This window comes from Palaemon carinicauda, chromosome 1 (genome assembly GCF_036898095.1).
Source record: "Palaemon carinicauda isolate YSFRI2023 chromosome 1, ASM3689809v2, whole genome shotgun sequence".
In the NCBI taxonomy this organism is placed as follows: Eukaryota; Metazoa; Arthropoda; class Malacostraca; order Decapoda; family Palaemonidae; genus Palaemon; species Palaemon carinicauda.
Genome location: NC_090725.1, coordinates 238,678,845 through 238,694,210, shown reverse-complemented (window position 1 = coordinate 238,694,210; position 15,366 = coordinate 238,678,845). Strand labels below are relative to the sequence as shown.

At 33.9% G+C, this 15,366-nt stretch overlaps 1 protein-coding gene across 1 annotated transcript; it reads right to left on the bottom strand.

Moving 5' to 3' along the window:
- Window positions 1-6,281: 6,281 nt before the first annotated feature.
- LOC137644226 (uncharacterized) lies at window positions 6,282-13,605 on the bottom strand. Its single transcript, XM_068377228.1, has 6 exons — window positions 13,474-13,605; window positions 11,187-11,321; window positions 10,651-10,750; window positions 10,265-10,328; window positions 7,436-7,597; window positions 6,282-6,494 (listed from the first exon to the last, which is right to left on the bottom strand). The coding sequence occupies exons 2-6, from the start codon at window positions 11,311-11,313 to the stop codon at window positions 6,435-6,437; spliced, it is 513 nt and encodes a 170-aa protein (XP_068233329.1). The 5' UTR covers window positions 11,314-11,321; window positions 13,474-13,605; the 3' UTR covers window positions 6,282-6,434.
- Between the last annotated feature and the right edge of the window lie 1,761 nt (window positions 13,606-15,366).

The window sequence follows — 15,366 nt, the reverse complement described above, 5'->3', positions numbered from 1 at the left end:
CTTAATTATCTCCTTTGCTCATTGGAGTATATCCATGTGGACCCCTTGGGCTTGTAGCATCCTGCTTTTCCGTGTTAATCATGAGGCCCTTGTTTTCAAACTCAAATAGTTGGGAGTGGGTGGGTCGTTTCTTAGCATTCTTATTGATTTTTTAAGTAATAGATCTCAAAGAGATGTTGTTGATGGACACCATAGTGATTATAGGAATGTGATATCCGGTGTTCCACAGGGTAGTGTTCTTGGCCCATTACTTTTCATACTATATACACATGACATGTGGTTTGGCCTAGAAAACAAGCTTGTTTCATATGCAGATGATGCTACTCTCTTTGCATCAATTCCATCCCCTGAATGTAGATCTGGGGTTGGTGAATCCCTTAATAGAGATTTAGCTAAAATTAGTGCATGGTGCAAATTATGGGGTATGAAGTTGAATCCTAATAAAACTCAAAGTATGAGTGTAAGTAGGTCAAGGACGGTGGCTCCTCAACATCCGGATGTCAGTATTGATAATGTTTCTTTATATTCGTATGACTTTTAAAATTTTAGGTGTGATTCTCGACAGCAAATTTACTTTTGAGAAACACATTAGGTCTGTGTCTTCTTCAATTACACAAAAAATTGGCTTATTGAGAAAGTCTTATAAGATTTTTGGTGATCAATATATTCTGAAGAAGTGTTTTAATTCTTTCATTCTGCCTTGTTTTGAGTATTTTTCTCCTGTCTGGTGTTCAGCTGCTGATTTTCATCTCAATTTGTTGGACAGATACTTACGGTCTATTAAATTCTTATTCCTGTTGTAGATATTAATCTTTGGCACCGTCGTTCAATTAGTTCATTATGCATGTTGCATAAGATTTTTCATAACTCTGACCATCCTTTACATTCAGATCTCCCTGGACAATTCTATCCTGTTCGTAATACTAGGCAGGCAGTTCATTCTAATAGCCAACCCTTCTCCATCATGAGGCTCAATACTACACAGTATTCTAGAAGTTTTATTCCAGCTGTTACCAAGTTGTGGAATGATCTTCCTAATCGGGTAGTTGAATCAGTAGAACTTCAAAAGTTTGAAGTTAGAGCAAATGTTAATATGTTGACCAGGCTGACATGAGTCTTTTTATAGTTTATATATGATATCTATTTTAGTTATTGTTAATAGTTTATATTGGCATACCTGTTTTGACATTGTTACTGTTTTTAGAATGATTTATTGTTAATTTATTCTCATAATTTATTTATTTCCTTATTTTCTTTCCTCACTGGGCTATTTTTCCCTATTGGAACCCTTGGGCTTATAGCATCTTGCTTTTCCAACTAGGGTTGCAGCTTGGCTAGTAATAATAATAATAATAATAATAATAATAAAAATAATAATAATAATAATAATAATAATAATAATAATAATAATAATAATAATAATAATTACTGTGGTTTTAGCAAAGCTAGTAATATGAATAGTATTAATAGAAATAATAATAATACTTTCTGACAATGATGTATTTATCTCACTAAAATTTTCTTTGTATCTTTCTAGTCTTCGGAGTAGGAGTTATGAAAAAAAGGTTAAATGTGTTACTGTGCCGGTCCATTTAATCACTTTTTTCCGTCAGCTAATTTTAGTCAATGACTAATGGTATTCATCAGGCCATACCAACAAAGAAACCATTATCTTTATGGAATGCCACTGCGTTTATAAAAATCAAAATTGTAATAAATATAAAAACATCAAAATACAACCTATATGAAAATTAGATGATATTTTATAAAGAGAAATTCATGAAACTACTAATAAAGATATCTGGCCGTTCAATAAAGCTTCAAAATTCAAGTTGGAGTTCCAAAACCCTTACACTTGAGAAAAATTTTGATTCTGAGTTCGGTAATATGTTCATCAAACCAACTAAATCATCTTAGACAAAGTCTACAGATCTGGCAAGAATCTCCTTTTTATTCCTGAACATTAGTTAAAAGAAATGCTAGAATCCTGCATAATGGAGTCCTCTCTTTCTCATACTGAGGAGAACTCCTTTGTTGGGTAGATTGAGTGGCAGCGGAATCCCCAATTCAGATTATTGCTACCATGTACGTGGCTGCTGTGGAATATAGAACATTCAGGTGTCACAAGAAGAGTTAACCGTATGTAAGCTGTAGAGTAGTGGTCGGGGAACAGAGTTAAATGACCTCAAATGGGGTAAATTAGAAAATTTTGGGGGTTAATGGATGTGGATGTGCTAAGTGAGGGCCACGGATATGAAAGTTGGAGAAAAAGATTGCATCGAGCAGCCCAGGATCTTTAATGCTACGGAATCGGGGAAATATCAGCTTTGACATTGTACGATATCAGATGCTTGCACTTCCTCTATAATATAGAGAAAGGTTAGATGAAACTACAGATGTCATTAGCAATTTGCAGCTGATGGTATACAGTACGTTCGATACAGAGGTTCTAATGAAATTGAAAAAGAAATGGTGATATGTTTCTTCTTGAGTTGAGAACTCGTGGTATTGATGTGTTCAAAATGTTTGATGCATACATAAAAAATAAAGCGTTGATTTAAATTGGGAAGATTGTATTGCAGTATCAGATGATAGAGCTTCTGGCCTGCTTAGTCACCTCAGTGGTTTTGTGACTTTGGCCAAACAGCACAATCCAAACATTTAGGTCATATATTGTCCAAATATTCAGGTCTATCAATTTATGATACATAGCCTGGTATTAGTTGTGAAGCATTTGGAACCATGAAAATGTGTTGAATGGTGTAATTAAGATGAACAAGTAATTGCAAGGAAAGAAAATCAATCACATATTAGTAAGGGAAAAAATTCAGCATTTGTATAAAAGCTTCAGTATTAGAACCAGAAAGTAAATGTCATGAGGTTGCTGTTTTTGGAAGATTGTGAAGACTACATTCTTTGTGACATGGAGTTAGCCATAAGGTACTGTACTTGACCAAACTTAAGGTATAGGTTCTGTGACTACTTTCCTGAGCTTGATTCACTTACTATCAGCTGGGTTGTAAATCCCTTCAAATGTGAACTGGCTGATTTACATGAAGAGTCTGAAGGAGTGGCAGGAGAGCTTATTGTACTTCCTTCCAACAGTGAAACTAGCATGGAATTTGAGACCAAGGATGGCCTATCAAATTCTTGGATGTCAAAAGCTGCAACTAAAATGCTGTTACCTTTTGCAGCAACATACCTTTGCGAACAAGGTTTTCTTACCCTTGTAAATCTAAAAAAAAAATGTATAGAAAATGGTTGGATCCTGAGGACAGCTTGCAAGTAGCAGCGACCTCAAAGATCCCTGATATTGAGATTATTGTATCAAAGATAAAACTATTTTTTTTCCAAAGCCAGAGGAAGCTGATATGAATAAAATAGTCAAGTTATCCATCTTTTATTTCTTTAATTTTCTTGGTGTATCATTCTTATGCCATTTTCTTGCTTTGTTTTTGTACTAATTTGAAATACACCATATTCAATAATTTTGTTTGTGCCATATAACGCTAAAAAGAGCGAGCTTTTTTATGTTTGTTAATATATAATTTCCTCCGATTTTTTTTCTTGTGTGCTATTTCCATGCCAAAATCAAGTAATTTTACTTCCTAATAATAAATGAAATAAGCTATTCAACATCTATGAATTCTATATATGAATTGGTCTGTTTCCCAGAATACTTCAAAGTCTAGGGTAAATTCATTTTGCCACAAATTCTTTTGCGGTAATACCCAAATATATTACCCGACCCTTGCTGTAGAGTGAAACCAGAGGCACCTTTTAAAAATGTATTGAGAGTCTGCAAGTCTAACTTAGTAAATGCCAATATGAGGAAAACATGTCCCCAAAGTACATAGAGAGTCTACAACCAATGTAGTTTATAAATTCAGATTCTTGGAAGGGGAGTGTAAGCCTTTTAATATATACTGCAATGACCAAAAGCGACAAATCTTAGGAGTAGACCTCAACCTCACCACAGTAATGGGGCCATTCGTTACTATTTTGTTGACGCTCAAAACGAGAAAACTCCATTAGTTGTCCTTATCAGGGACACAGAAGTTGTTCAGAGGGAGGATGACTATGGGAAGCTGGTGTTTTATGTAGGCACTTTCATTATGTAAGGATAAAGATGTTTGCCCTGTCAAAAGTCATGCAGACTCTAGCCGTGAAGACAGTAACGTAAAAACTTGATAAAGATATTGGTGGCACAGGTCCTTTAGCATTTAATGTGAATTTCGTAAGAGAACTAAGATGCCCCCAAGAGTATATATAGTACAGTATATATATATATATATATATATATATATATATATATATATATATATATATATATATATATATATATATATATATATATATATATATATATATATATATATATACTGTATATATGCGTGTGTGTACGCGCATATTTGTATAAGCGTTTCCACAATAAGCTCTTTTTCAACACAATCTTTTGGAATTCTTGAATACTGTCAACTATGGTAAAATACCTTTCTAGCGTCCGTGACAGGACTCCAACAGGCACGTCAAAGGTTCCTACCAGTAAACACTTTTATCCTTATGTTACCTAATATATATATATGTATATATATATATATATATATATATATATATATATATATAATGTGTAATATATATCATTTATATTTATATATATCTATATTAGATACATTATTATATATGTATATTTAGATTCATCAGCATCCGTTACTATTCCACTAAAGGACAAAGGCCTCAGAAATGTCCTACCATTCGCATGTGTTTATGGGGCGATCTATCGTCTTCTCTTCCTTCCCCTGTTTCTTTTACAAGCTCTAAGGACCCATTCGGTTATTCTTAATTTCCATCTTTTGTCTGTCATTCTCATTATATGTCCGGTCCATGTTCATTTTTTCTTACATGTTGTTAGAATATCCTCTACTTTAGTTTGCCCTTTTATTCATGTTGCTCTTTTTCTGTTTCTTAGTGTTAGTCCCATCATTATTCATTCCTAGCTCTTTGAGCTGTAACTACCTTATGTTCAAAGGCTTTAGTAAGGCTCCAAGTTTCCGGTGCGCAAATTAATACTGGCAGGACCATCTGATTAAATATTTTTCGATTTAGACACAGTGACATTTCACTTTTCATATTTTCATTTTGTTTATCAAAAGCTCTACATCCCCTTCTTATCCTTCTTTTAATTTCGGTCTCGTGTTCCGGGGGAACATTTACTGTCTGTCTTTAGTACGTATACTAATTACCAATCCCTGGCTTAGAGGTTCGTCCATAACTCTTATTTGGTTTCTCTCTGCATTTTCATTGAAAATTATTTTAGTTTTACTCTTATTAATTTTCAATCCTACTTTTCTGCTTTTTCTATTCAAATATTACATCATCTTTTGCAATTCCTCCCATGATTTAGTAAACAGAACTATATCATCTGCAAATCTTACGTTTTTAAGATATTCCCCATTTATATTAAAACCTAAATTTTCCCAATCTAATTTTTTAAAAACTTCTAGGTATGCTGTGAATAATTTATAATTTCGGAGAGATGAGTCTCCCTGTCTAACACCTTTCTAAATCGGAATTTATGTAGTTTTAGGATTGCTGGACATCTTCTATAGATATCTTCAAGTGTTCTAACATAAGATTCATCTATTCCTTGTTTTTGAAGGGTTTTCTTTACTGCTGAGGTTTTGACAGAATCAAAAGCTTTCTCCTAGTTTATGAATGTTCTACATAGTGGTTTGCCATAAGCTTTTGACGGTCCTATTAGTTTGTTATTTACATGGATATGGCCAGTTGTTAAATACCTGCATGTAAAGCCTGTCAGCTCTCTTAGTTGATTAAATTCTAATTGTTTTTCTATTCGGCCTAATATGATCATTGTGGATATTTTATATATTACCAAGATTTCCTTATTGGGAGTTAATTTATCAGGTCTTTTGTGTCCCTTTTTGTGAATTGATAATGATAAAACTTTCTCCAGGGTGCAGGTATAAAGCATTCTAGCAAACATTTTGTGTAAAGTTCAGCGAGTTCTACTACTATAAAATATAATCTTTATATTATTAAATCAATTGTTTAAGATATCTTCCTCTCCTACCTTTTCTCGTTTCATGCCGTTTAATGTTTCCTTTACTTCTACTAATTTTACTTTTGATACCGGCTCAAGTATTTCATTATTTCTATCGGCAAAGTTATTTCTTATATCACTATTCTATAGCATTGTATAAAAATCTTAAACAAAAGACATATAAACTGGGTTTAACAAAAAGGGCAAAGTAATGCTTGAATTTACTTTTAGAAATTTCTCATGCTAGCACGTTAGAAGAGCTCCATTTTTATTGTGAGTGAAAACATGAACTTAGTCCAAGAATTCTTGTGGTTGTGTTTGTGGTTGGTCTTCCCTCTGCAACGAAGAGCCAGTCAATTCAGATCCAAATTCCTTAGCCTTCGGAAGAGTCTTCGTGACTGTCTCCGCATAAGCACTTACGGAAAGCAGCGACCTGGAATTAGAAAAACATTATTTATTACTTTGATTCCAGTTGTCAGGTGATCATCGCGAATTAGTCTTCTGTTGTTAAAGTAGGATGTTATCATATTATCATGCTTTATTAAGAACGTTGAGGTTGGTATATGTCTCTTTTATATACCTTTGTATTGTATATAGATTGATAGATAGATATATGAATACAGGGGTGTATATGAGTGTTTATTTAAAATATGCATATTTTCATCAGCTGTGAATATATGAAGAAAAGGTTTTTGTTTCGCGGAATTATAAACATTTGCTCAAGTCAAATTGTGTTAGTGTAAGTGGAGGTTGCAACTGCTGTGTGTTTACGGTGAAATTTTGTATTCTGATTTCTGGCTATTAAACATTTTGCTTGACTGCCTGGAGAAAATTATATTCTTGCATCAGACCATTAAATTCTCCTAGAATTTTAAGTTTTTGTTAATTTGATTTTTTTTTTGCGAAATTTTATCATACCGGCAACATTTAGCTGTTAAACATTGATATTCTTATTTGTGAAGCACGAGTGGACTAAAGGTGCCACTATGATAGATACTGTATTTGTTTGATAGTTACAGAAATGGCTTATTATTAATAGATGCATAAACATTAGATTTATAAGTATGATTGCCGTTTTGATAAACATGCTTTTATATGCAATTCATGAACATACGGTTTAGCTACTTGATATATTATTTAGATATTTCTTTTACATCCGACAGAAAGGAGGATTGTGTACAATATGAATCTATTTCAATTATATCTTTTTCTGCTGTTTTTAAGTGTCTTTAAGTATTTCAATATTTCATGTTTTTAATTCCATTCCTACTTAATATTTTATCTAATTAGTTATCCATTGCTGTCATAATTTCGGACTTCCCAGGATGCCAGATAACTCATAATCAATCAATACACCAATCAATCAGAACTTACCCTAAGGAAGACGGTCGTCTCTGCGTTGGCTTCTGTGACGCAGTCAGGTACCGCTCCAAGGATTGTTTCTCTGAAGTCTGTATTGTCTGGGAAGTTTTCGTCGAGCAGAGAGGTCAGGAAGTCGGTGGCCGCTGTTTCGTCAATCATGTCGGAATCATCAATCTGAAAAGAAATCAAAATGAATCAAGTACATCAGGGATAATAGTATTGTTTGAAAATTTCCCTTAGAATTATTTATTTGTTTCATACTGCAATAAATAGGCGCGGAAACAAAAACGGTTATAAACCTTTAGAATTCATAATAGTTTTTAAATGTATATTTTGCGTTTATGTTGATAGTGAAAACTTTAATATATACTCCAGGAGATCATTTTTTTTTTTACAGTAAGACTGAAGATATAATAGAATTATTTTCTAGTGAATTATGAAGCCCCTTTGTGTAGGTACTAAGATCAAACAAAGTGATTATTATTATTATTATTATTACTATCCAAGCTACAACCCTAGTTGGAAAAGCAAGATGCTATAAGCCCAGGGGCTCCAACAGGGAAAAATAGTCCAGTGAGGAAAGGAAATAAGGAAATAAATAAATGAAGAGAACAAATTAACAATAAATCATTCTAAAATAAGAAACAACGTCAAAACAGACATGTCGTATAATAAACTATCAACAACATCAAAAACATCAAAAACAAATATGTCATAAATAAACTATAAAAAGACTATGTCCGCCTGGTCAACAAAAAAGCATTTGCTCCAACTTTGAACTTTTGAAGTTCTACTGATTCCACCACCCGATTAGGAAGATCATTCCACAACTTGGTCACAGCTGGAATAAAACTCCTAGAGTACTGCGTAGTATTGAGCCTCGTGATGGAGAAGGCCTGGCTATTAGAATTAACTGCCTGCCTAGTATTACGAACAGGATAGAATTGTCCAGGGAGATCTGAATGTAAAGGATGGTCAGAGTTGTGAAAAATCTTATGCAACATGCATAATGAACTAATTGAACGACGGTGCCAGAGATTAATATCTAGATCAGGAATAAGAAATTTAATAGACCGTAAGTTTCTGTCCAACAAATTAAGATGAGAATCAGCAGCTGAAGACCAGACAGGAGAACAATACTCAAAACAAGGTAGAATGAAAGAGTTAAAACACTTCGTCAGAATAGATTGATCACCGAAAATCTTGAAAGACTTTCTCAATAAGCCTATTTTTTGAGAAATTGAAGAAGACACAGACCTTATATGTTTCTCAAAAGTAAATTTACTGTCGAGAATTACACCTAAAATTTTGAAAGAGTCATACATATTTAAAGGAACATTATCAATACTGAGATCCGGATGTTGAGGAACCACCGTCCTTGACCTACTTACAATCATACTTTGAGTTTTGTTAGGATTCAACTTCATACCCCATAATTTGCACCATGCACTAATTCTAGCTAAATCTCTATTAATGGATTCACCAACCCTAGATCTACATTCAGGGGATGGAATTGATGCAAAGAGAGTAGCATCATCTGCATAAGCAACAAGCTTGTTTTCTAGGCCAAACCACATGTCATGTGTATATAGTATAAAAAGTAATGGGCCAAGAACACTACCCTGTGGAACACCGGATATCACATTCCTATAATCACTATGGTGCCCATCAACAACTACTCTTTGAGATCTATTACTTAAAAAATCAATAATAATGCTAAGAAACGACCCACCCACTCCCAACTGTTTCAGTTTGAAAACAAGGGCCTCATGATTAACACGGTCAAAGGCAGCACTAAAATCAAGGCCAATCATACGAACTTCCCGACCACAATCAAGGGATTTCTGTACAGCATTGGAGATTGTAAGAAGGGCATCACATGCTCCAAGGCCTTTACGAAAACCAAATTGCAAACTAGGGAGTAGATGATTATCTTCAGCAAACCTATTAAGACGTTTTGCCAGAAGACGTTCAAAAACTTTAGATAATATGGGAGTTATGGAAATTGGGCGGTAATCAGTGGGACTTGAGCTACCACAAACACATTTACATAGAGGAGTAACATTACCAATTCTCCAACTAGTGCTAAAAGCTCCTCTTCTTGCTAACTTGCGCAAAATAACAGATAACTTTGGAGCTAAGAGATCTGCTGTCTTTATAAAAAACAAAGGAAAAATACCATTTGGGTCTACACCTCCATAAGCATCAAGGTCCATCAACAGAGCTTTAATCTCACAAGATCGAAAAGCTAAACTAGTTAGTTTAGCCTCAGGAAAACAGGAAAGAGGAAGTTCAAGTTTTTCATTACTCTGTTTACTGTCAAAAACATCAGCCAAAAGGGTTGCCTTTTCCTTTGGACAGTGAGTGACTGAGCCATCGGGTTTAAGTAAAGGAGGAGCTGTTACATCTACACCAAAGAGTGCAGATTTAAGGGTAGACCACCATTTATGTTCCTGAGTTGTACCAGAAAGTGTTTCTTTTATGGTTAAATTGTACTCCTTTTCAGTTGAGGCATAAACTCTCTGAGCAAAAGCTCGAAGCTGAGTATAGTTGTTCCAGGTCAAATCTGATCTGTTACCCTTCCAAAGTTGATAGGCCTCCTGCTTCTCCAAAAAAGCACGTCTACAATCATCATTGAACCACGGTTTGTCCTTCACTCGGTACCTTAGCACACGAGAAGGGATACGCCTATCAATTATGTACAGTAGTTAGATTCCTTAGGCAATTAAGAGCAGTCAAATCCTAGGAAATAAATCATCGTGTCGAGAGAGACATTAAATGACTAAGTAATTCCTAGGTGATACGTTCTTGTTGCAACTAGAGGTACAAATATTCACTTACCACATTTTCATTTTGTAAGATAGTGATTCCTATGGTTGTCATCACAGCTGGGAAAACGGACATCCTGAAACAGATAAGAAAAGAAAACATATTTTTATTTTTGCTTTAGTTAAGATCATATCGATAAAAATGGATGCAATATAAATGCTCACAAAATAAAAGTGAATAGTATAGGAATTAAAGTGGGTTTGACACACTACTGGTGAGTCTTCTTTGTTTACACACACACACACACACACACACACACACACATATATATATATATATATATATATATATATATATATATATATATATGTGTGTGTGTGTGTGTGTGTGTGTGTGTGTGTGTGTGTGTATGCAGTTTATAGATGAAAATGTGTTTACGCAAAAGGTGGTGTTCTTACTCGTCAAAGGCTGAGATGAGCAAGTCGGTATTTTGAGCAATTTGTTCAATAGCATCAATCACTGACTGGGAACTAGGTTTCAGAAGGTCGGAACAGTCTTCTGAAATGTGAAGAAAAGAAAAATGAGAGTTATAATTAAAATCTCCTGAGAAAAATTCAACTTTCCTATTCATTAAAATAAAGATACCATGTCACAAATATGTCAGAACTTTGTTTTAAGGCTTTTTCTGTTATATGTTTATCAAAATTTTATATTAAGGCTTTTCCTGTGACATATTTTCCATAATCTTACATAAAGGCTTTCCCTGTTAAGATTAATTATTATTTTTTATTATTGTGTAGCGTTTTAAGTGCTATTTATTGCAATAAACTTCTCTTTAGAAAAATAATAGTTTATTTCGTATGAAATTCATGAATTTTTGGACAAGATTGCAGATCTCGGAGATATGCCTCTCATATATGACATGATGCTGATAAAAATAATAATGTTTCGCTAACTGCCGTTCTTAATGTTTGAAGCCTTCATAAGTACTCACTGTTCGATTTCATTCGGCGATTTCCTTGTCTTTTTCCTGGTCTCCTTCCTCTTCTTCCCCCTTGCCCTTCGACCTGGCATGTTGCCAGAAGAACTCCCAGGAAGACCAGAGCTACGGTCAGTTTCATGTTGAAGTCTGTAAAGAATGACTCTGCAAATGAGTAACAGCATTTTTGGTTGGGGCTAAGCACGGTGTGGGACCACACTGACCCCCCTTAACCCCTTGCTTAGAACCTAAAGATCAAGTGAACTCTGGAGCTACCCCTTTCAAGAAGGAAAGGAATCAAGGTGAGATATTATACAATATATATATATATATATATATATATATATATATATATATATATATATATATATACATATATATATATATATATACATATATATATATATATATATATATATATATATATATATATATATCTATATATACACATATAAATATATCTAGGGGCAACATAGATATGAGAGCAAACTAAAGTGGAAGATATTCAAACAGTATGTAAGAAGAAGAAATAGGCAGGACATACAGTATAATAAAAATAACAAATAATAGATGAACAAGAATAAGAGAATGGGTCCCTGAAGATTACAAGAAAGCAGGGGACGGAAAAGAAGACAGTAGATTGATGAACTATTAAAGCTTGCGGATGTGAACTTTCATAGAAAGACCATAAACAGACGCAAGTGTTAAGACATGACTGAGGCCTTTGTTCTGCAGTGGACTAGTAACGGTTGAAGATGATGATGATGTTGATATACCGAGTGTCTTTATTTACAGTATGTATGTCTGTATATTTGTTTGTCTGTGTATATGTATTTACATATATAGTATATACAGTATAAATACACGAAGACTTCGGAACATTATTTAATTGCATTGCTCGTACTCTAAGTCACTAAAAAAGTTTAATATGATTTAAAACGCTCCATTCCTATAAACTTTTCATGAAAAGTATAACTAGCATTGTATATAGTATATTTGACAATTCAAGGATGGTGTACTTTTTTGGTACATTTTACGCATGTTAGGTGATAAGTTTGCTCCAATATTCAACAATTAGATTAGTCCTGGGGAAGGAATTATCCTATAGATAGAAAACTCTGCAATGAAAAATGTAATCCAATGCGCTTATGTTAAATTCAGAGGTCGTATTCTTGCCTAGGGAAATTTTTGGGAAATTTATTTTTTTTCATTGGCTGCATCCTTGGGCATCAGCAACAAAGTAGATACTTGTAAATATTTTCCATTGTATGAAGTATATTTTTTGTGAAAATTGATGCTGCCATTTTGAAATAATGCTTAACCATTAGAATATTGTGAAGAAACATAATTTATGAGCAGAGGCAGTCTCCTTGTCAGTGGAAGCAATATTTCCTCTTTCGAAGAATAATATGTTCCAACTTAGTAGTGAATGAAATGGTGAGCCAGTTGCAACACCTGAGAATGAATACGATTATGCATTTATAGAACGTTTCCGTATGATTTAGCACTGTGGTTAATCTTGATATCTTCCGATTCTGACGCTGACAGTTGAAACAGAACTCCTAATGAATACAAATATTGTCTTGCTGACAGTTGATTCAAAGAATGAATACAAACATTGTCTTGCTGACAGTTGATTCAAGGAATGAATACAAACATTGTCTTGCTGACAGTTGATTCAAAGAATGAATACAAACATTGTCTTGCTGACAGTTGATTCGAAGTAGCACCACTCCTTTCATATCTACTTTAATATTCATATCGCATGGGAAACTTGTATATGTTCCAAGTGATACATTACAGGATATGAATTGCCAAATCTAACCCTTAGAAATCTGGATTAGGGCAGTTTTCCAGGTGATTCATATGGGAAAGGCCATTAAGGAAATTAATGAATGAATGGCCTAGGATGATATTCCCATATTTGGAATTTCTTCTGTGATATCGATATCATATTTTATGAACAAGTAATACTATTATGATATAAAGCTACTTCTAATTGTATATGCTTTGTAAATGATGGTGGTGTAGGAAAGTATGTCATCATTGCTGTTCAGACCGTTAGACTTATTGCTATGTAAAGTTTTTCGGTAACTGCAAAGTCAAATTAATATTAAATTTAAATTACGAGCAATACCATTTACACGAGTTTATTCTGGCCATATTAAGCTGTAAAGTTATATTATGTTTTCGGCGTGTGTTAAACCTCTTGTATAAGCAATGTTCGACCAATAATATTAAAATTATAGGTACAAGAGGAATTGTCTTCTTTAGCTAGAGAAATTATGCGAGAGTATCTTACCTTTGAGAAGTGATGCTTAGTGTTCTCACGAAAGAGAATACCCTCAGAATACTGCCCAGGTCTGCGTTACTTCGTTTTATACACCTTCAGGAAAAGCATAGATGATTGCTTTCCACTCCGGTTTGTTGAACTTGACGTCACTGAGTCCTTAGATGAGCCACGTCTTTATGACTGGCAGTGTTTATGACCATGGTTTGATGATGGCTGTTAGTAGCTAATCACTGCCACGAACATCCTGAAGTGTATGGGATACCGATGAAGGAGTAATCTTCTGTAACTGCAGAGATCCCTTAACATTTTGTCCAATATCTGCTCATCAAATTCAAAGATATTTCACAATCGAGACGTATTGTAGTCCAACAAACCGGAGAGAAAAAACATAACATTGGTCACTGCCATATTCCTACTTTAACTTAGGAATGTTGGATGAATTTCTGTGCAAAAAACTTCTACAAAATAAACAGCTTATAAACTAGCACAGAAAGCTTATCATCTTTTCTTTGAAAACACCTTACATAGAATGCTCAGTTTTCACCAATCTTGCACAAACTCCAAGGCTTTATGAACATTTAGGTCCTTCCTTGCCAATGCTTCTTCTTCTTCTTTGCTTTTCACTTAACCTTTTTTAGGTTTCTTTCCTTTATAATTTTTGTCAATTCTTTATCTAAGACTGAACCATTTCATACTGTAATTCATTCTTTCATCTGCAGTAATCCCCTGTTCACTTTTACATGTCGTACCCTTTCAGCTCTTACTAAGTCCCAAGTACTGATATCATTTCAACTTAACAACCCCTACAACATCAACATTCATCATCTATACTTCACTTTGTTAGGGGAGACAGGGCTCAAAAATTTCTTTTCACTTTCGCATTTGGTCTACAGTATACAATTCAAATTTTTCTATGTCTTTTGCACATACCTTTCTTTCTGGCTTCTCCTTTTCTGTGACTCTCTTCTAATTTTGTATTAACATTATGCGTTTTATTTAACCTGAAATATATATACCAACATATTTCATCGATTCTTCCACAAATCTCTATTGATGTTCTTCGTTCCCTGTTTTCGGATATCATCTGCCCTCATAACCATACTTTGGCTCCCATTTATCTTGATTTTCTTTAGCAAATATTTTCAAACTGTTACTAGTTTTAGCAGTTTCTCATTAAAAGGCTTTATTAGTCTAATATTATATGTAAACATCAACTATTCACGATTTATTGACAGCTCTGCAACAACTTTGCACCAGCACTGATTGTCCCTTATACAACTTTTTCTTTATCCACTGTTATTTCTCCTACTTCTTAGATCAATTTGTCCCTAAAATATCGGTCAGCCATTGAGACCTAATTCACTTTTGTCTCAGACACCTTATTCCAAAATACTCGATATCCCATTTACATATCGTAACACACTTTGATTTCATCATAAAGAGTTTTGCCTACTTTCAACAACTTAACTTCTATAGCATAAACTCTAAACAATCTTCAAGAGGCTTTTCTATCAATTTCATTGTGAGATTTCCCTAGTCCATTGTACGCCAACTTCAGGTTCATTTCTTTACTGTACTTTTAATCTTTTCACAAAACAGAGTCATAAAAAACCAAGATCCACATCTACTCTTCCTCCTTTTAACCCAAATTGTTAATTTTTTACCTAGCATGTGTTAGTTTTTTCTTATCTCTGGTATACTAGTATATATAGTACTTTTGAAGTTTTTCACCTTTTGGAAAGCAATGTAAAGTGATATTTTCTTTTACTTCTTTTCTTCTACTATAATACCTAGAAAAGCGGATATGTTAGACATCATTTTAATATTTTTTCGTTGGCGAGAAACCAGTGGTTGTTATAGTTGATTGTTCCAACATCCATGCATCAGGGGTTGCTGCGTGAC

Excerpts from the sequence above, each read along its gene's own strand:
- LOC137644226 (XM_068377228.1), bottom strand. The coding sequence starts at position 11,313 with ATGAAACTGACCGTAGCTCTGGTCTTCCTGGGAGTTCTTCTGGCAACA. Across the intron at positions 10,329-10,650 it reads CTCATCTCAGCCTTTGACGA|GATGTCCGTTTTCCCAGCTG; the intron begins GTAAGAACACCA and ends TATCTGTTTCAG. Across the intron at positions 6,495-7,435 it reads AGACGACCGTCTTCCTTAGG|GTCGCTGCTTTCCGTAAGTG; the intron begins GTAAGTTCTGAT and ends TTCTAATTCCAG.